The 22,246-nt window shown below is 41.4% G+C and overlaps 2 protein-coding genes and 1 long non-coding RNA gene across 6 annotated transcripts; 2 read left to right on the forward strand and 1 right to left on the reverse strand.

Moving 5' to 3' along the window:
- The first annotated feature begins 3,679 nt into the window (after window positions 1-3,679).
- LOC138412190 (protein FAM163A-like) lies at window positions 3,680-16,736 on the forward strand. Of its 2 annotated transcripts, XM_069535385.1 has the most exons (5): window positions 3,945-4,317; window positions 4,894-5,016; window positions 11,481-11,581; window positions 13,481-13,595; window positions 14,091-16,736. In XM_069535385.1, the coding sequence occupies exons 4-5, from the start codon at window positions 13,503-13,505 to the stop codon at window positions 14,466-14,468; spliced, it is 471 nt and encodes a 156-aa protein (XP_069391486.1). In that variant the 5' UTR covers window positions 3,945-4,317; window positions 4,894-5,016; window positions 11,481-11,581; window positions 13,481-13,502; the 3' UTR covers window positions 14,469-16,736. The 2 variants fall into 2 exon arrangements, with proteins under 2 accessions (XP_069391485.1, XP_069391486.1); XM_069535384.1 differs by lacking the exon at window positions 4,894-5,016 and having other exon boundaries at window positions 3,680-4,317.
- LOC138412194 (uncharacterized) lies at window positions 15,311-20,796 on the reverse strand. The gene is made up of 5 exons (XR_011244677.1): window positions 19,790-20,796; window positions 19,227-19,378; window positions 18,220-18,361; window positions 17,984-18,130; window positions 15,311-16,208 (listed from the first exon to the last, which is right to left on the reverse strand). It is a non-coding gene; the product is annotated as an uncharacterized lncRNA (long non-coding RNA).
- Window positions 17,466-22,245, forward strand: LOC109636334 (rab GTPase-activating protein 1-like). 3 transcript variants are annotated; one of them, XM_020097974.2, is made up of 9 exons: window positions 17,466-17,742; window positions 18,255-18,391; window positions 18,980-19,060; window positions 19,250-19,360; window positions 19,764-19,868; window positions 19,954-20,037; window positions 20,158-20,229; window positions 20,447-20,695; window positions 21,727-22,245. In XM_020097974.2, exons 2-9 carry the CDS (start codon window positions 18,281-18,283, stop codon window positions 21,913-21,915), a joined length of 1,002 nt encoding a protein of 333 aa, XP_019953533.1. In that variant the 5' UTR covers window positions 17,466-17,742; window positions 18,255-18,280; the 3' UTR covers window positions 21,916-22,245. The 3 variants fall into 3 exon arrangements, with proteins under 3 accessions (XP_019953533.1, XP_019953532.1, XP_069391475.1); XM_020097973.2 differs by having other exon boundaries at window positions 17,673-18,132; XM_069535374.1 differs by lacking the exon at window positions 17,466-17,742 and having other exon boundaries at window positions 18,062-18,391.
- Window position 22,246: the final 1 nt, after the last annotated feature.

Raw genomic sequence — 22,246 nt, forward strand, 5'->3', positions numbered from 1 at the left:
CGACAGGCTCTGGGTGTATGGTAGCAACATGCAGCCCTGCACAGTCCCGCAGAGCGCTCATTGTGATAAACAGATCTAATTATCTTTCAGTTTATTGTGATCTGAGCTGTCTCCCTGGTTGATCAGCTGCCTTAATCTCTTCCACAGGGAATACAGGATATTAAGCATGGCCCGGTCGTCCTACATTACACCAGATCCGAGATACTGTAGCATTGATAGACAAAAGTGATAATGTGATTATGAACTACGAGCAATGAAGAGAGGCACGTTTTAGCTTCAGAAAATCCTTGGCCCTGCTGGTTCTGCTACCAGACACCACGTGCACTACAATCCACCTTTAAAGAAGAAAAAGCCTTCAGTTCTTTGAAGGCTAAAGAACTTGAAAATCAATTTTCACACTTAAAGCCCCAGGATCTCTCAAAGGTTTAGTGATGTCTTTATGTGCTGAGCTCCGAGGCCGCAGACAGCACTTGACTTTATTTAGGTGTTTATGAAAACACTTCTAAGACTATTTGGCCTCTGGAGGAGCAGTGACAGTTAGGGCTCTTTTAAACCTGGTGCATTACTACATGACACTCACCCAGGCTAATATCACCAGTTCTCCTCAGATTCTTCCATCACTTTATTTCTCCTCGTGTTGAAGCAGGTGCAGTATATAAGGTGTTTTGAGAAATAAATCACTTTTTTACTAGTATAACAAGATTTACTGTAGCTATATGCTCCTTGTCATCATACCTCACTACAGTACAGCCGGCCATTTTCACCTGTCAGTGGCAGTAAAAGATTTTATAGTTCATGTCGAGTTTGCAGTGAAACATTTTGACTTTTATACCTTCTCTCTGCATAAAAGGTCCAATTTCAGATTCCTTGTAAAAAACAATAAAAAGTCTCCTTTAGAGTCATTTGTTGTTATGGGAGACATTTTATTAACCTTCCTGCAGGTCAAGAAAACAGGCCTGGTATTAAAAGTCAATGCTATGACTGCTCCGCGGTGCTATTTTGAGCTAAAAGCTACATATAGCATTCTGACATTCTTAAAGCATAGATTGTAAACAAAGATAGAAGACATGACTGCCCCCAAAAGTGAAGCTTGAGTGTCTAAATCTCCTGCTCCGTGTTAGTGAATGGAAAAATTACTAAGTCCACATCAAATACATTTTCTTAAAAATGGTTTCTGTTATTTAAGGTGGTTCTTGTCACTGTGGTGTCCGTTAAAATGTTCATTATTCTAGTAAGTGTGGTTCTAATTAGATATTGGATGTTATTAAAAACAAGGTGAAATGTCACAACAGCTGAGACGGACTTGTGATTGGTTGAGGACTTGTATCAACAGGCTCAATCCCCCAATGGACACTGTCCAGAGTCTGACTCCAAATGCACAAAATGGCTGCATTTGCATCCCGGATATTTTGGCTTCATTTTTTTTATGAGTTGGAGAAAGTGTTGATGCGTGGTCCGTCTTTATACAGACGCAGTCAGTTCTAAACATGGCATCTTAGCATGCTAACATCTACTAACAAAAGGTTTAGCTGATGGGAATGTTATTAGTTGAGTATTGGGTAATAAACCAAAGTGCTGCACTAGTTATAAATTTGACCTTAAGTTAGTGCTCGAAGGAAAGTCAAGGACAAACCTATCACAAGATTAACTCCACAAACATGATCCTCATGGTGACACTAGAGGAACAAATTCAGAAGGATACATCATCTGGGACCAGATTCCATGGCGGTCCATCCAGCAGTTGCTTTAGATGTAATAGTCTAAGACATTACCACCCACAGAGCCACCCACCCTAGCACTGCTAAAAATAAACCTATCATCTGGTTATCTACAAATGCTACATGAAAAGCAGGAAATCAGTTTAAAAACAAACCATGAAACCTCAGAAAACAATATGCATTTAAAAGAAGGATAAACCTGCTCGTCCCTACGTCATCTGTTATCTGTGCTTTTGAGGAAAATGAGAACCAGCGTCCCCCTGTTGTCTCGGTGTGCAACAGAGAGCAGCGGTGTCTCAGCACATCTTTGGATCAGGAAGTCATAATTCAGCCTTTGGGATGTGTAACTGTGTCACACGTAGTATTGGCAGTAAATGAACTCAGCCTGCGCTGTCAGCAGTAACTGGTGGTCCCGCTAAGAAAGGCTTTGTGACTTAGTCCCGGAGAGTTGTGCTCACGCTGTGTTCAACTGTCAGAAAACATTCTGTCTCACGCTCTCGCTCTCCATCTCGTAGACTGAGCGCTTACACGGAGAGGAAGCGTATCACAAATGCATGCAGACAAGCTTGCCCATGAATCAGAGAAGATTAGATTTGTTCAGTGCACACACACACACACACACACACACACACACACACACACGCATTCGTCTTCACCCTATGAAAACTTTCCACTGCTACACTCTGTGTCATTCCTGTTGTCATTCTAATTTCATCTGAGGATCCCTGCCAAGGCAATAATGACCTGGAGTCATGAGGCAGGGGCCATGCTGGGTGATTGTGGGTCTTCGTGTGTGCACACGTGTCTGTTTGTGAGTCTCTCAGAGAAGGGAGAGGGAAGGTAAATGGAGGAAAAGACTGAAGAAAGAGGCTGGACAGATTTCCACATGTTGTTTGTGTGTGTGTGTGTGTGTGTGTGTGTGTGTGTGTGTGTGTGTCTGTGGGCCGTGTATAACATTGTGCTGGTTTTAAATTAATCAGTGCAATGGGGTGTATCTTCTAAGCCGCTATAATGTGTCGGCTCCTTTATTTGATTCGAGCAGTAATCTTAGAACTCCCCACTGGCCTTCCTTCATCGCCCCGTACTACAAAGCTAACGTTGCCACAGAGACACACAGACAGAAGCAGGGCAGTGCCAAAGAGATGAGCCATTTCTCTGGATTAACATTATTCTTAAACAAGTGAATCCAGCTGGAAATCTCCTCATTATATGAGCATTATGGTCAGGATGGACCTGGCTGGAGCATTAGCTTGAGATGGTTGGCTTCAGCTGCTTTAGGGAATTAGAAAGATGAAGATAGTGTAGAAAATATTTATGAGTAATTATTTAGTTACGGTAAAGCCCTTTGTGGGCATGAACTCTAAATTCTAAGCAGGATTTTCCGGGTCAGACGGATTCACAACCGGAAAATGTCCGGAACATACGGAGCATTCAGTCTGGACAGCAGGTGTCCCCCAAGTCCCCCAATCTTTGAGACTTTAACTGTGCTTGTCCAGTTCGACTGGAGGTTCAACCCCTTTTTTTGTGAGGTCAGACACCCCTATGTTATCTTAAAGGAATAGTTCACCAAAAATGAAAATCAACTTGTTATGCACCACAATGCCGATGGAGGGTGGAGGGTTTGAGTTTAAATTGTCTGTGAACTACCCCTTTAAGCTAAACTTCGGAACTTTTTTTTTATACATGTGCTTGCTGTTTTTACCTGATTATGTTTTTACCATTAGGAAGTTATTTGTCAAATCTTCAAAATGTGTGATTATACAGGCGAAGTTTCACCCTTGAAACTTTTTTCCTTCAACGAGAGTGAACCTCTCCCACAATGTTTCTAATAACAGGGCTGTTTCATCCTGACATATATGTATTATTATTTTATTGTATTGTCCCATGTTAGAAACATCATCATCACACTTGCTTCAGGTGGATCCTGTGGCCAATCTCCTGCAGAGCTCATTCAGACATTCTCAGGAGTTTCAACTAGGAGACCTGAGGAGAAACTCCAGTGAAAGTCCTGAGCCTCTCACTCGGACATTTGCATTCTTACATTCTGCCCCTCCGGAGAATGTCCGGAGTTTACTGCAACAGTGTCGAATATATCAGTTTTACACTTTCATCTCAGCATGGTGACGACCTCCACCACCTCCATCCTGGTGAGGAGACCTCACACCTCCCCTTCCTCCCCTCTCCCCTTGCCACCCCGCCCCACCGGGACCGACGGCAGCTGGTGCCAAACCGCCCCCAGGGAGCCGCCGACGAGGAGGAGAAGGAGGAGGAGGAGGAGGAGGACTCAGCCATGCCGAGCGACGACACTCACCAGCCGGACCGCCGCCGCGTCTCATCCGTCTCCAGCGCCTCACACAGGCGGAAGATGCCGTGAGATCCCCCGCAGGCCCTGGACGGCACCTGGCTTCGAGTGAGGTGGAGGAGCGGCGGACATCAGGACGGCGGAGAATGACGTGATGGTTCCGGTTGTGGAGCGAGCGAACCGCGGCTCCTGGCGCCTTTAATGACCGGAGCTGGAGAGGAGAGCACCGGACTCTAACTGTGTGTGGACCCGCGTGTGGAGGACGACAGAGACGGTCTCCAACAGGTTCCGTGAGAGGTAAGACATCATGGAACGATCCGTGCGCCCCTGGGCGGCTCTGCGCATCAATCTATCCGCTTAATTGGGTAAAAGATGAGGCCAATCAGTGATGAACAGCCGCTAAATTGGCCTCCAGACACCAGTGGAGTTTACCATGCTGTGTTTGTTTCAGGGAAAGTATTAATATACATTGTTATCCCTGAAATATGTAAATACATTGAATATATTGTAGTTTGACATTACTCCAAATGATGAGCATCCTGGTTTAATAACACTCCAGTGGACAGAGGTGAGTGGATCTGATTCTACCTGCTCATAATAATGAAATGCATGTTTTTAATTTAAAAAGAGGAGGAAAATCCCATGCAACATGTAGTTTGTGGGTAAAATCAACATAAATGTGTATTTATTTTGCATGATTGCACATTTTCATTTAGATTTAATGCTTTAAATGTACAAAACTACAATCTACACATTTCTAATGGGCCAATAAGAGTAAATGAATGGAGCTTGTGGATAAACCCAGGAATAATGAATGGTTGGTTTTATGATTTTAATGAAAACTCATGTGTCTGACTGACCCTTGCATACAAGCTCATTTGCCGGAGCTGCAGGGCCGACCACTTCACCTGCTGAGGCCCTGAGGCTTTTTCCCAGGGGGCTTTGCAGCACTGTTTAGGATGCCACACACCCCGGATGCTGACTTCTACAGTTAAGGTGTGTGTTTGAGAATCACAGTTCAAAAGCGAGTAATAATACCTTTTTATGACCTTATTTATTAATATCTTACTTGCACAGAATTGAACCCCTGCTCATTTCATCAATCCAGATCTTACAGTCTATTCCAGTGTAAATGATCAGGGATAATTAACGCTGAGGTGGTCACGACACCTCTTAGCCAATTCAAACACAGAGAGATCATTGTCAGTCATATGGGAAAAAACGGTTGACTGCATACTGTTTAGACTATTTGAAAATGAAATCATCCACTTTTCCCCCTCTTGTATTTTTTTTTTCTGTTCCTTTGCCGCCTTCGAGCCCTGCCGCTCTGACGGTGGCTGGCTCTGTCCTAGATGTGGATGTGTTCCTCTCCTCACACGCTGAGATGAGTGCTTTCAGAGGCGGACGAGGCAGAAAAGTCCCGATTTTTACTACCTGGCTAAATTGCCCCCATGATGGAAAAATATTGTTAAAGGGAATGATACTTGAATAATTGAAGCTCCACGGTTTTAAAATTGCAGGGACTAGCTGTGATTTCCAGCGCAAAGTCGAAGGCCACCGCAACGAAATATTCATATGATTATTTAAGAATGGATACATCGGAGAGCCACTCAGGTGCTGCCACCCTCTCGCTACATCTCCCCCCCCCTCACACTCTGTGTTAGGTTTCTATCTTCTGTTGTAAAATCATCCCTCAGCTTCTCTTAGGTTCGGACGTTCCAACCATTTTATTTTTGTGGACGTTCTCAATTTGGTAAATGATCCACTTTTTGAATCGTACAAATCGCATCAAGTTACAGTAACTTTTTTTACCTTAAAATAGCAGCTTCAAAATTATTTTGATGGTGCACTGACTTGGAATGGGGAGAATGATGTCTCTTTCATTCTTCTTCTTCAGTGAGCAGGTATGATCTGTGAGACGTGCGTAACAGACTGACTATTGTGTTTTAAAAAGCCAGAATCAGGCCCAGCAAGTTCGAGACTAACGTAGAAATGTAGATAAGTTGAATAGATTTAGAAATCATTAAAAACCAGAGTCACATTCCAATATTCAGTGAGGAAATATGACAACGTTTGAACAGAGTTTGGTTTATTTATTACAGTGACAGCTTTTCTGGTTCAGGAAGCAGGAGGACTATGTCAACACATTGATAGACTTTTTTTTTTATGTGAAAATCTTGAACAAGATAATCATCACTTCTGGTTGCAGAGGGCGCTGTTGCTCAGTAAAGGTTACATAGTGCTGCTTTAAGATCCATTTTAAAAGATCCATCCCATCAAAAAAGATTGTGATATGATTTTTTGGACAGATCACCTTCTATCGCTGTCTAATATTTATTCTCTATCTGTCGGTCTTGAAAGGGAGCTTAAACATGTTCCAAACTTTCAGAATGATATTTTAAGCACCAATATCATTCTAACTCTTTCACATAGTTTTATTTATTTATCTGCAACAGATTTCCAGGTCCCTTGTGCACAAGCTTTTAACATTTCCTTCTTTTCTCTGTTTACATCTTTCTAAACAGAAAATCTTTGTGTTTTAGAATGTTGGACTTCATTTTGGGCTCAAAGAACGTGTGTTGGGCTTTTTTAATTATTAGCATATAGTTTGGTTAGCATGTAAATAGGAAAATTAAACATATGCCTGGATCCTCAGCCTGAGTTCCGGCCATATACTTCCACATCTGGGCTGATTCCAGCTGTTGGCTGACAGCAAGATTTTCTGTGTGTGCACCAGAATGGGTCCAGATGTGGAATCTGACAGTCATGCTGTGCGTAGACCGGACCTGGGCCGAGGAACAGGGCAGGTATTGAGCCAGAAGAAAGACAAAAATGTGGCACAAGTATTTGCCAGAATAATATTTTCCATCTGGGAAACAGTGTGAAACAACTAGTTGGCTTGAAGGGAAGAAACTTTCTGGAATCTCCGTCAGGTAACAGAGTCCAGGAATCACTGCTCCTGGTCCAGAAATATTCCGGCACAGAAACCCTGCGACTTTTTGTATGGATTAAGGAAATGAGATGTAAGGTGGTAATTAGTGAGATCTCGAGGTGCTTGAAAGATGATGAATCCTGTTTCACCCTGTTTTCATTCTCAGACTGAAGCTAAGCTAATTGGCTGCTGGCTCCAGCTTGATTTTAAACGGACAGACATGAAAGTGATGTCAGTCGTCTCATCTCCGTATCAGCACGAAAGGAAATGATACATTTCCCCAAAATGTCAAATTATTCTTTTAACTTGTAGATAAATTGGATTTTGTAATTAAACCTCCCTTGAAAATCTTCTCTAATTTTTGTGACTTACTGAGACGTCACATGGGAGAAAGTTTAAAAGCACAAATCATCATCACATCATCCCACCTGAAACTTCTGAGGGAGTTTTTACCTCTCCAAGTTTTTTTTTTTGCGATCAGGGTGTTTAATGTTGTGTGTGCATGTGTGTGTGTGTGTGTGAGAGTGAGCTGGTTGTTATCACCTGTCTCTGTGCGTTTAGCCGACTGCTTGGATCATTTCATTTCCCACAGAGAAAACTAATTAAAATATGACGCCTCTCTGAGCTGGGTCGAGAGACGCCAGAACTAAATATACCTCTGCAAGTGGAGTGTGAAACCTCTCCACCTCTCTCAACATTTCTAACATCATGAAGATCGTTACTGGATGATGCTGTGGTGGTTCAATCATGTGAGCAGTTGTGGTTATTAGAATGTTTCATGTGTTTTAGAGCGAGAGAGCAATAATAAGAAATACTGATGTGTTTCTTTTAGCACAAGGATATGGATATTTTTATCCATTTTTTTGTAAGATTGCCGACAAATATTTAAAAAACTGGCACTCTTATCAGTATTAGCATATTCTTAGTGATTTGTCACTTCAATTGAGAACAAGACAAAGTTGCTGAATTTATCTAATGTTAATTTATAACTTATTATATAGAAATTATTCCAGCTTCTTTAACTAGATGTTTAAAGTTCTGATTTGATATTTGCTAAAGAAATGTTGCATGGAAGTTAAAGTCACAATTTCCCTGTTCTTTGTTGTATTATTTTTGAAGAACCAGATTCAAGTATTTTCTGGTAGAGAGGACATCTTCACACTGACAATTCAAACCTTCACACACACACACACACACACACACACACACACACACACACACACACACACACACACACACACACACAAAGGCTGCCTTCAAAATCCCCTGTAAGTCTCAGGGATGCTCTTCTGCTGCACAGTGAAGAAGTGGAGCCTTTACTTTCTGTCACTGCAGCTCCTCTGACGGATACACACAGTATAACAACTGTAATCTGCCGGTCACCTGGGACTCGTACACTTGATGTCTTCAATGAGGTTTTGTGTAGTGGACATCAGATGCCTGTTGGCTCATCTGAGTCTTCCTCATCCCCCTCTTCATCCCTGTCACTTCTCCATGTCAGCACTTGGGAGGATTTCTGTCAGATCCTCTTGCTCCTTTTGAGCCACAATGAAATCCAAGGATGGTTATGTGTGTGCATCTCCTTGGATTTGTGTTTCCCGGTTCAACCAGACAGCTTTGGACCCTCTGAGAGCCACACATGAGCCGCATCGGTTAAGATGCTCTGACAGCGTTAGACTCGAATCTCCCAACCTCCTTCGCTTGGCGTCTTTGTCTCTCCAGTCTGTTGGAAACTCCCTAATCTGAGACCTTACTCCTGCACTCCCTTTCTAACATAATTTGGTTGCGTGTTTGTCCAAATTACTAGATTCCATTGCTTTGTCTGTTTTGATATACATCAGAGGAGGCCACAGTTTCTGCAGAAACCTGCGACAGCAGCTTCAGCAGAGTTAACGCAGGTCTTAAACTGAAGTGATGCTGCAGACCAGGAGGGGAATGGTGTAACGGTGCGGTGAAAGAGGAGGATGGGGTTGGAGAGTGAATGGGAGATGGAGTGTAGAGACAAGACAAGAAGCATGAGGACGACTGAGGAGGTGGAGAAGGAAAGTGAGCTAGAGAGGGAGGAGATGGAGAAACGGGAAGAGACTTCACATCGCTTTTAACGACATTATCGTGGTCCGCAGTGTATATAATTTAGTACGATGATGCAATGGAAGAAGCTGCAGCAAGTGAGCTGTTTGGGAGGGAGGCTCACATGCTCATTTCAACACACACACACACTTGCTCTGTATTAGAGCCTATTCACATTCAATGTTAAGTTGAAATGTATGATTCTCACCTTATCTTAAAACAATGTTTAAGGGGCACACCAGTAGGCGATGAGGGCGGATTCCACCCCCCTTAAACTAAAATTCTCCTCCTCAATAACCTGCCAGTCCAACCATCCCCTCTCTGCAGTCCCCCCATCTCGAATGAGAGAGAGAGGGCTGTGTGTGCAGACAGAGAATTTGTGTGTGCAGGTGAACATCCTATAGTTAATGCTGCTAACTAAATCTTGGGATCTGCAGTATATTTTTAAATGTACTGCTCCCTCCCACACAATCCAACTGACCATCAGCAGCACCGGGAGAAATTCTACCCATGTCAGGGGGAGTTAAATCTTCCATAAAGATTTTACTGTGTTTGGCAGAGTCAGTTTAAACTCAGCTCACAGTTCTCTACTACAGGAGTGTCGTCCCACGCACCCACACCTTGAAGGATCAGCTCCAAAAGTCAATCATTCGGAGATACACTCCCAAATAACATTCACACCAACTTTGGTGAAATCCGTCCATGTGTTACTGATGGTCAGGACCCTCCTCCTGGTATAAACAAGCAGATCACCCACTGGGGTTCACCTCAGCATTTCTGCCTCCGATTCAGACATTTACACAAGGAAGAAATCTCTGGCTGGATTGGACTTTTTTGGCAACTCAGGGAACATGTGGCTCAGCCAGGCAGCAGACCAAACCAGCCAACCCTGAACCAACATGTTTCAATGTTTCCACAACACAACAAGCGCCAGAACATTTAAACCTTTTCATTTGGAGCGATGACGAAATTTCACTGCAAATTGCCGCCTTGGGAGGCTCGTAGCTTTTCACCAAATTACATTAATTCACCAGTAATGAGAAAGAAACTTGAGTTTTTCAATCAATTTAATTAGGATAATTAAATGTTGTTCTTCCACTGAGAAATATCTGGATGTTTCAGTTAATCACCTTGAACACTAGATAAACAAAGTCGTCTGGTGTTGTAATTACTATAATGGCAGCGCTTAAAATGAATCATTTCGCCTCAGGCTTAATCATAAAAATGTCTGAATTAAGGTCAAATGAATGTATTTTATGAACTAATATATGAGGATGTTTTCACTGAGTGAATTAATGTTTGGAATGTGCGTTTATTTAGCATTTAAGTACTGTAACTTGACTGATAGTAGATTGCGTGTTTGTGTGTATGTGCGTATGATTATGATTATTATTTTACAGTTTAAGCATAAACCTTTCACTATATATAACAAAATGCATGCACATACATACAACTTGAAAATAATATAGACAATAACACATTTTCGAAATGATTTATTTGCACATATCAGACAACAAACCCAACGATACTACATCAGCAGTTTGCGTATATCAGCCGCTAACTTCAGCAGATCAGTCGGGCTCTATATTTCACACAAATAATTGATTGCTTTCCCTCAGACAGAGCTGTTTATAAGAAGGTCTGTTCAAGGCTAGACGGTACATTTACTGTGTGCAGCGGAGATAATTATGCGTGCAGACCTATTGAGTTGTTTTTCCATGAGAATATTTCTGCTGCTATTTTGGTAAATATTATTTACCTGCATTGTGGAGCAAACACTGCAGGGATGAAACCTATGTAATTTCTTGATTAAAATGTGTCTTATATAGTCAGAATATGAAATCGCATAATTTCTTTCTTTGAATAGTGTAATAAATATGTCTTTGCTCATGTGGCTTAATGAGCACCTCAGTATTCAGTGAATTCTGTCCACATGACGACAATTATCCATGCAACTGTAAGAGCTGCTTCTGAATTGGTCACGGAAAAATAAAATGACAGAAGATGCATTTAGGCATCTCTGCTGCACATATGCAGATAACACACTGGCCATATGGTTCGTGTGCAGAGTGGGTGATGCTGCTTTCGGCAGGAGAAGTCCTGAGTGAAGAGGTTCACATCTAAAATTGTCTTGTTTCTGAGTCTGTGCAATTTGTGCCCATATTTTCTGGGACTTCATTGCAAGACAGGATTCCAAGTCATATGAATAATAGTTAATTTACCGTGTCAGAATCCTACATGTCAAATGGTTTCAGCCTCTCCAACATGAGGATTTGCTGCCTGTCTCTTTTCAAATCAAAAATAGACTGACCCTATAGGAATAGCAGTTTGAAGAACATCACTTAAGGCTCTAATCTAAAGCTAATTGATGATTAAATGAATCCAAAGAGCAGATGAATCACCGCTGAGAATAATGATTAGCTGCAGCCCCATGTTTCTCTTCTCTCTCTCCCTGCAGGAGTTCCAGTGAGAGGAGGTTTTAAGAGTGACACTCCGCAGGCCTGTCATGGTTTCTTACCTTCTCACACTCCATCTCTGCATCTCCCGCTGTCTTCTAATGTAGGTGTCCATCTCTTCTGCTATGACTTTACTGTGTTTGTTTGGCTCATTCGTTCTCTTTCACGGAATGAGATGAGAAGATTAGTACCAAGCTCATGTCACTATTGAGCTCAGAGCAGAAACGTTAGCCTGGCTCTGCAAACTGCAAACACGTCTGAAACTACCATATGTCTAATGTAGAAGTAAATATCTGCTTTTACCTTTTTTATATAGGCGTTCTCATTGGATTTTAAGATTAAGAGTCCTATTTTTGGTCCCACACACAGCATGCAATGCAACATGCAAACATGGGGAAATTTGACCTCTGTATTTAACCCATCTGTGTGAACTGAGCACACACGGAACACACGGGGAGCAATTGGGGGGTTCAGTGCCTTGCTCAAGGGCACCTCGGCAGTGCCCAGGAGGTGAACTAGCACCTTACCTAGCTCCAACTTCCATCCCATGATGGACTTGAACCGGCCACCCTCTGGTTCCCAAGCTATGGACTGCACTACAGCCTCCCCCAATATATATATATAGTGTATATATACAGTTATAGTAGACATTTTGTTGACACTGAGATTTCGCAACTGTCCAAAATTTCCAATGTCACTGTCTCTGATCTCGGCAGGTTTTTACTTGGTCTTAACAACATGGTGTTAGTAAAAGCACACAGACAAAACGGCGATGTCAGTCATCTCGGCTCCCTCTCAGAAAGAAAGAGAGCATGTGGAGAAACAGAACGAGTGCACGAGGGCTCAAGGGTTGAGTGAAAATGATGTGAATCCAATGGGAACACCTCCCTCCATCATTTCTTATCATTAGCGTGAAAATTACTCATCAACACATGTATGAATATTACTTTTGAGGATATCTCCAGATGATTCACTTTTGCAGCTGAGGTCAAGGTCAAAATCAATAGAAATATATATTTATTTATTTTATATCTCCACAGATAATAAGGCTGGAGAGGCAACGTAAAGCTTATATTGATCAAAACATCCTTCATTTTCTGATCTGTGATGTCATGAAAAAGTAATTTAGAAATTGACATCATGCTTCGCTCCAAAATATATTTTTCCAGGTTTCTCTGCATCCATTGGACTATAGCCACAAGCTGAAGCTTATATAGATTGAACAATTATTCATGAATGGAATGACATCATCCTGATGTCATCATGATTAATGCATTATCTTAAGCAACTAATGAGAAGAGACATTAGATTTTGCATTTATTCACAATCATAAGAAGAAACAATTATGAAATTATTACATAAGTTAATATAAAAGTTTACTGTTCAGGGAATGTACAGTGTCATCGTCTGTCTGATGCATTTTATTGGATTGCAGGATCTTTTGTTGTCTTATAATTTGTCTTTCAATCGCTTGGAATGTTGGAATACATGATATATTGTAATAGTTTCACTTGAACATGTTAAATAAATAAATCATATCTTGTCATATCATATCACGAAGACACCAAATTAGGAATGACTGGTATTCATCCCTCCTGCAGAATCATACTAACGACCAGCGAAGCTGCTCCGTAGGTTCGTTGGAGCCGAGCTTCACACAACACACTTAACTTTGATTTACCACATGAATCTGTATCTGTGAGGCCTGACACAACCCCAGCTGTTTGACAACAGCTGCACCACAACCATCCAGTTACAACATGTTTCATCAGTTGCAGTTACATCACGTTGGCACATGAACATAATTTAGCCTTCACTGATTATCATTGCAGACGTTACAGAAACCTTTGGACGTGAGTATGCAGGATGGTCTTTCAGCTGCACTGAAATCCACATGTCTAATGAGCTCAATCAGAGTTTCTCTCCCTCTTCTTCTCTGTCGCCCTCCATCTCTCTCTCTCTCGCTCGACTGCTTTCATCATCGCTCTGCCTCGCTCTGAAGGGTTTGATGGAGAGCTGGTCGAATGTCAGCGGGAACTATCGTTATAACCGGAGGAATTCTCGCCGGAGTGATACTGCTGTGCATCGTAGCAGTGCTCTGTTACTGTAGACTCCAGGTATCACTGCGTGTATCTGAAATGTATGGATGGATTGATGGATAGCATGAATACAAGAAGAAACATGGGCAAAAACAAGAATAGAGCACAATGATATAAATATATGAAATATATATCGAATTCAATATATATATATATATATATATAGAATTCAAAATGTGATCATAAAATACATTTAAAAATGATATAAACACAAATACAGTAAACAAATGCAAATCATACAGTTGTGCAAAACCATTTAAAGCCTTTTGCACTATAAAGCTGTGTAGTTCTCACTGCACTGTATATTTAAAATATATTAAAGGAGACATGTGATGCTCATACTCAGGTTTGTGATTTTAACGTGTTATTACTTGAAAAGGTTGAATTGCTGAGCAAATAACGCTGCAGCTCCTCTTTTCAGCCTCTGCCTGAAACATGTGGTTTTCGCTCCTGTCTCTTTGAAGGGATTGTTCAAACTCCCTCTCCCTCTGTGTCTTCCCTCGCCCTCTGCAGTATTACTGCTGTAAGAAAAATGAATCTGAGGTGGACGTGGGCTCCGTGGTGGGAGAGGACCCCCTCTCTCACTTCCCCTGCAACGCCTGCAACGCCCTCGCCATGGACGGCGCCGCTATCACCCCCGTCTCCCTGGATCAACTGGACACGGGTTCCCACCACAGCCCCTGCCCCACCTGTTCGCCGCGCCCCATCCACTCTGGACTCGCAGACGGAATGCGTAACGGAGGGGAGCGGCTGGGCTTCCACACTTACTACGAGAACCCATCTGTCTCTCTCCCTCTGTCCGCCAACCCACAGGGCTCCTCTCCTCTGAGTTACTACGGCCCCACGGACATGTTCCCTCCACCGCCTCGCCCCTACAGCACCCAGGTCTGACCTCTGCTGCACCACCACGCAAACATTTACCTACATACACCTCACATCCAGCACATGCCCTTTTGTTCAGGACTAAATTCAGGTGATGGACAGCACAATTACTCACACACCCACATTACCGCACACGCTCACTTCAGCCTCAGATTCATCCTAGGAGGTGACCCATAGACTGAACAGAGCCTCTGCGTGGGCAACAGATCCACGCAGCAGCAGAGAGCAGCGTGAAGTGCTGTTACATCAGCAGGGATGTGGTTGATGAGCCTCACTTTGTTTCACGTGGGACTAAAACACGTTGTTGCCGACATTCATGCTGACATTCAGGTGTGGACGCCCCTGCACTGGTGCCGTCATTCGGGCCACATGTGAAGGTGGTCAGGGACACGTGTGACCATGCATGTTCTTTACAGTGTGAACACGAAAGGGCCCCACACACAAGTCTTTGTTCCTGTTTTTTGACAATTGTGTATTTTTGTTGCGATCTAAGTTTATTTTAAACACAGCACTGTTTTTACTAGTTATATGAATTCATGAATTACAAATTAAATCAAACAAAAAAACTTAAATGTTCAGTGGGTTGAATTTAGTGACATCTAGTGGTGAAGTGTCATGTTGCAGCTGAATTCCCCTCACCTCACCCTCCTCTTCCAAACATGACAGAGCATCTGTGGAAACCCTCAGCTGTCACCAAAACTCAAAAGGTGTTTAGTTTGTTTGGACGACTGTAAAAAAAACATGGTGGCCTCCGTAGAGAGAGCCCGCTCCTGATGTTAATATAAAGTATTTAAATATAAAGGGTGAAGAAAACAACATTTTGTACAGTTTAGATGAAACACACAAGTGAAAACAATACTAGGATTATTTTATTTTCAGTTTCTGCCAATAAATCCCTTTCACCTAAATTTTACACACTGAACCTTTAAATTTCACCATAATCTTTTTGGTTACACTTTATGTTATTGGTTTTTTTCAAAAATAATTTCTTAGGAAATCTTCTGGGTGTCACAAAAAAAAGTAGGAATTTCCTCACAAAGAAAAAATGAAAGTGAAAAAAAGTGTTTTAACACTCCCTGGGAAATCTGTGAAAATGATGAAACATCGATTTATCTTTCCATGGTAAAGAAAAAAGTTCCACACAAAAAGTGAATCAGTTCTTACTTGAGGCTCATCCCGTCCTTCCAACAAGTTTTGCGGAAATCCGTTTGCCTGTTTTGTGAAATCTTGCTTCCAAACAAAGGATCAACAAACAAGCAGACAGGTGAGAAACAACCGAATCCCCTTGTCGGAGTTGGATTTCTATCTGAAAAAAAGATATGCTTTCTTTCTGCTCAGCATCAATCATTGTTTTCTACTAATGAACAAGTCAGGTCAGACTTCTGTCAGATAACCCAGTATCACAATTCACAAGTTAGCTAAAAGGGGTTCTTGCTCACAAGGAGACATATGGGTATTAGCAACAAAATGCAGAGTCTAAAACATGGACCACCACCGATCCTTTAGTTTCCCCTCCCGTCGCCCCCTCCCCTGTGCCAGCGTTAACTGAAAGCCCCCCACCCCCTCCCCCCTACTCCTCTGCTGCTTCGTATACATGAGGGCTAACAGTTTTTCTACGAGGCGCGCTCGTTTGGACAGAGACAATTGGGCTCCATCGGTAGTTTCTGTTGTTGGCAGACTTCAGGAGAAACTTCCAAGGTGAAGCGTTTCTGTGCATCATGCAATTATCTGGAAGAGTCTTGTTTCAGTCTGCAAGAAAAAAAAAAGTCCTTTACTACAGTGAGAATTTATTTTGCTTCTGCTTTCACTTCAGGTTGAATGAAGCTAGACTTGTGTCTTCCATAGGATTAATATGTTCATGTTTACAGATTGAGGTGGATGAAAAGAAGATTTCAGTCAATATAATAGCTTCATCTACCATATTTAGTTGATCCTGACCGAAGTTTGTTTTTTATCTATAAGCCATTATATCTGCTATACAGTAACAAAATGCAGTGTTATTCCACAGTATATACCTGAATCTGTATATTTTCAAGGAGTATTGTAGTTTTTGTGAAGGGTGTCAGGTTTTTAGATGTGTTTAAGTAAGTTTGTACCAAATGTGAGTTTCTCCAGCTTCCTCACTTGTTGAATTTACAGAAGAGTGAGAGAATGGAACGTTTACATATGGAAAGGAAAGTTTACTTTGTCCAATTATCCAACGTTGTTCTTTAACTAAGGGATATATATATATATATATATATATATATATATATATATATGTATGTATATGAAAGAATTAAAAAAAACACAATAGTATGAAAGATTATTGATGAAAAGACATAAATCTGTTTATTCACTGTATTCTCACAATGTTCCCACTGAGCTGTGAGAGTCACAATCTTTTTCCTCACCTCCCATTGTGGTGCATAAGTACGTGCTAAATTACAGTATGTATGTAAAATGACTTTATGTTGATTTAGCATTCGTGTTTACCACTTAGATATATTCACGCAACACATATGGTTCCCATAGTTAGGTGAAAGGTTTAGTCATAGCAGCCAGCGGCTCTGTGTTGTTGTTGCACCACAATGACCACAACAATATCAGAACCTTTATATTTTCAGGTTTCTTGTTCTCTTCCAATTGTTAAAACAATAGTATTTTTCAGATTTTTACATGTGAAAACAGAATAAGTTTTGTTATACCCTGATACACACAAAAAATCCACCACGTTTCACAAATTGTTCCTTTTTTTGAGGAGGAATAAATGTTTCTACATCTGTCTGGACTTTTTTTTTGTAGTCACCCACAATGACAAAAAAAAATATAACAGAAGTGTTGCAAAACTACAGGGACTTGAAAAGTTGAGTAAAATCAAAGGCGGAAGTGAGAGGGAGACATACACTGCTGAGAGAAAGGAAAGTGAAGCCTACAGGGGGAAATTTATGTGCAATGTATTTGTCATCTAACATAAAAGAAAATCACGAAAATCACAATAAATTAAGTGAGAGACGTCAGGACAAAGGGAGAAGTCGGGAGAAACTGCAAGTGAAAATGTGAATAAAGGGGGCGGAGGTGCTGACTCATCTTTTGTTATTCTGCAAATTCATTCTTCACCTGCCCGACCCGTTTGCTCTCCTGCCCGGCTGCTCAGACCATAACAATAATGCGCCACACCAGCACCTCAGGGTGAAATATTACAAATACCACATGTTTTACGTCACTTCCGTCATTTTCAGTGGGTTCATACTGCATCTGTGCCAGAGTGAAGAAGAAGAGGGACATGGATGAAAGTTGAGATGTATGTCCAAAAAATGCAATGCATTGCTAATTGTGTGTGTGTGTGTGTGTGTGTGTGTGTGTGTGTGTGTGTTTTGAAAGGTGAGCCCTGCAGTGGGTGTATCTGAGGCTGTCGCTCTTTCACACACTCAGGTCTCATATAAACCTTGCTGAACCTGTTACTGCCTGTGCACCTGTAACACACACACTCCTCAGATGACACTGTGTCTAAGTGGCTCTGCTTTTGCACTGCTTCTCTTTACCTGTTGGGAAGTATCTCTCTCTCTGTCCTCCACCTTTGGACTGTAAAGCTGAGTTTCCTCTTGTTGAGACGACGTGGACTTTAACCTGACCGTGCGCCTTTAGTCCTGTTTGCACTCTTGTGCTGAATTGGCTGCCTGCCTGCGTCACTGTGAGTCAAAACAATACGACTTCACCTTCCTGAACTCGCCTCACATCTGGTGGATCAGCTGTGATTTCTGGAGTTGGAAGCTTTTACCTGCAGAGGCCGTGATTGTTTGTTTCCGTGAGCAGCTCGCGGGGCTGCGTATTTGGGCAGGATGATGGAGGAGGTGTCCACGATGATGGCGTACGATGCCCAAGTTATGGAACAGATGAGCGAGGAGGAGATCCTGGCGTATCTGGTGGAGGAAACAGGACCTAAATTCACAGTAAGACTCACTGTTGTATGGATTTATTCAGTTAAATAAGATTCCACTTTGCTTTCAGAGCGCCTCAACTGATCTCGGAGACTGAACCAATAGAACAACACTGACCAAAGCCATGGCATGATTCTAATACATGGAAATGTATTAAAAAGTTACTGGTCATTCTAAAAAAACTCTTGGATTAAGTTGAACTTTCACTTTAAAATCAGTGCCATGCATCTAAAAACATGAAGATACACTACTTGGATTTGCAGCATTTTTGTACAGCAAGAGGTGAATTATCTGAAAAATCATGAGTTAAACTGATTCCAATGTGTATGTGTTTTATGTAATGATTTGTAATTGAGATATTAGATATTTAAAATATGGAAATTGTAATTTCAGGCTTTAAAATCACCCTCCCCTCCACATTTATCATTCCCCCATGTGCTCATTCCCCCCATCTTATCTCAGTCTTATCCTTATCCGGATCTCTTTTCTGCATCCAGCACCAGATCTGTGTGGAGGAGATATCTCTCTTCATTCCAGTCAAACATGACAGTGTTTTCTCTATTAGTGTATTCAGTGTGATGTGATTCCTTCTCCCCTCAGGTTCCGACAAAGAAAGCTAAGCTGAGGGAAAGCCGGCTTCAGATGATGGAGACTGCAGAAGATCCTTTGGACGAATACCTGGTCAGATATCTTTGACTTTTGACTTGAATTAAAAATCCAATGTCTTTGAGGCTCAGCCCTCACATGCAATCACTTCCTGTATCAGCAGAAATTCAATGTATATTCCCCTCTTCCACCCTCCATCTTTCTGAATGCAATACTTTGAATCCAGCTGTGAGCCACAAACCCTGATAGTTCAGTGTTTTTCAGAAGGAAAACCGTCGTCTCCAGCAGAACAGCCTCCGTCTGGAGCAGGAAAACGACAACCTGGCCCAGCGACTCATCAGCAGCAAGGTCGCCCTGAGGAAAGCCCTGGACAAGGTGCGATTAGCTCCAGCCCTTCATAGAAAAATAGAAAAACACCAAAACTCTTGTTTGCTTTAAAACAAACTCACAGTTTCTAGAGAATCATACAGCATGCATTTCTGATTAAAGACATGTCTTTTTGAAAGGAAATGGTTCAACAAATCCCTAAAATGATGCTGTTATTAATTGTGTTTTAATCCTGTTCAGCACATTTAGCATTGCCAAATATTAAATCTAATATTTAACATATACATTTATATTAAATGCTGAAAGGATTAAAGAATGCTCCACTTTTTAGAAACATCACCTCATGTGTGTGGAGTTTTTTTTGTGATAAGGAATATTTAGCCTTTTTTTTTTTTTTATCACATTTTTAAAATTTGAATAATGCATGTAGGTGTTTGTGGGCTGTTGACAGGCAGAGGACAGAGAGGACGAACTCACCAAAGACCTCCTGCGGACCAGACATCGACTGCAGTCCACAGAGGAGGAGAAGATTGGGAAGGAAGAGGAAGCTGCGATGGTAAAAACTAAGACTGGTTCCACTGCTCCCCACGGTCATTATAATAGTATAACTTTGGGATAAAAATTATTTCTTCCTCTTACAGCTGAAGGACTTGTTTCGAAGAGAGCTTGAGAAGGCTGAGCAGGAGGTCAAGAGGTCATCGGGCATCATCGCAGACTACAAACAGGTGCAGATACTCGTCAGGGTTAAGAATCAGGATGCATGCTTTAAATAATACAATTTAATAAGAAAGAATTCAGTGGTGTTTTTGCCTAATGATGTTAAAATCAAACGCTCTTCCTCTCAGATCTGCTCCCAGCTGACAAACCGTCTGGAGAGGCAGGAGACCGCCCACAGAGAAGAGCTGGATTCACTCAAGGTGAGGATACGAAACTTTCATCTCTTCTTTTTTTATCTCTTTCAAGCCACATTTAGAACAAAATGTTGAAGGAAGCAATTTTCAACGCTTTCAAGAAATTGTTAACATGACTCGGCCGCCTAACTTTCTCATTAAAGATGGTTTATTACAGCAGGTGTCAGTGGTTTTCATCTCCATTGTATCTGATATTATCCTCTCTCATCCTCCGTGTTTGCAGAGTGCAGTGAAGGCTTGTTCTCGCTGTCAGCACATTGTAGACACTGATGAACCATCGTCTCCAGCAGCAGCTCAGACAGAAGGCCTCGTGATGACCAGAGCTTGGGATGAGGACAGTGCAGCTCCTAACAAGGCAGAGCAGAGGAGGCAGGAGCAGGAGAGGGAGTCCCTCAGGGCTCAGATCAGGGAGCTGGAGCAGGAGTTGGCACAGACCAAACTCCAGATGGTGGAGGCTAAGTGCGAAATCCAGGTAAATGTCGGAACATGTAATACACCGACACATTTGGATGCATTCCTGTCGAATCACAGCAGCTAAACGTGTTTTTTTTAATTTATTCACAATAAAAATACAACTTGTACTCACAGGAACTTAACAGGAAATATGACCTCTAACTCAGGAAACTTCCCTCAGTTGACACAAGATTAAGTAGACTGGATTTCCCAAAGTCTACACGTTGGTGCTGAAAAGCAGAAGTGACAGAGAAGCTGACAGCAGAATGAAATAGCAGAAAATAATTGATAAAGGAACAAAAACAAAATCAGAAAAAAGAAATTCCCCATTCAAATTTTGCCGAAGCTTTTTCCCTTAACAGACCTAAATAATTATAAATAGATAGAATCCAACAATTATCCTAAAGAAGCCTCTTGAAAAAGTGACAAACTGGAGAAATGTCTTCAGTGTATTTAAAACAAGAATATTAATACTTACTTTTGATGGTACATTATTGTATTTCTTCTTACATACACAATAAAACAAAACTAACAGTGTCCATTTAGTATATTAATTAAGTAGACTCTGATCTGTATAAACACGTATTCAGGTACTAGGAATGATGCCTGATGAAGTAACTCAGTAAATCTATATTTACATTTCAAAATGTAGCTATTTAATACAATTTATAGGATATTAAAGTACAATTTAAATAAGCAGACTGATTATTATATTATATTATATCATACCTGACATTCTTTAGTGTGGTTACAGTCAAAACAAAAAACAAATTACCACTTATATTTGTTCATTATTTATAAAATGATGTTATGATTGGTTTCATTTAAGCACAATAAAGTTCTTTTTATTTGAAAGTATGCCTGGTTGTCTACCGTATAGAATTAATGTTATATCTTTCACTTCAATATTAAAGGTTTTCCAGACAAATACAAGAACATAAACATTACATTGGCACAAATATGAGCTGAAATTAACATGTTAAAGTTTAAAGCTTACATTTTTCTGTAACATTTCTAGTGTAGGCTTTACAACTGTGTTTATTCTTCCAGGAGCTGGAGCACGAGAAGGGACTGCTGTCCAACCAGCTGCAGACAGCAAAGAACAACTGGATTAGCAAGGCCTTCACGTCCCTGCGGACATCCAGTGGAGGGACACTATGGTATAAGCATAACCCAGGGACGGGGCCTCAGCATTTGGCTGGAACCTCCACGGTGGCTCCCTGTCCAGAAAATATGTGACAGCTAAGACTGTGGACACTGATCAGCTGAAAATAGACAATATAGTCTGATCGAGACTTTTTAAGTGTCAACTGCACACTCTGTTTTCAATGCTATCGCTGCTATTTGTCATTTTCTACACTAGAGGACAGTGGAGCACAAATGAGCAGAGGGGAAGTAGCTGAACTGACAGACAACCTCTCTTATGTCTTTTCACCACTTTCAAAGAACTGCGTTCGCTGATAAAGTTTTTTTATATATGTAAAACTGTGTGCCATGTCAGTCTTCTTGTACATAATTATTTCTTCTGTAAACAAGCAAACACAAATATTAAAAACAAGTATGAAACTAG

The sequence above is a fragment of the Paralichthys olivaceus genome, chromosome 12 (assembly GCF_024713975.1).
Source record: "Paralichthys olivaceus isolate ysfri-2021 chromosome 12, ASM2471397v2, whole genome shotgun sequence".
Taxonomy (NCBI): domain Eukaryota; kingdom Metazoa; phylum Chordata; class Actinopteri; order Pleuronectiformes; family Paralichthyidae; genus Paralichthys; species Paralichthys olivaceus.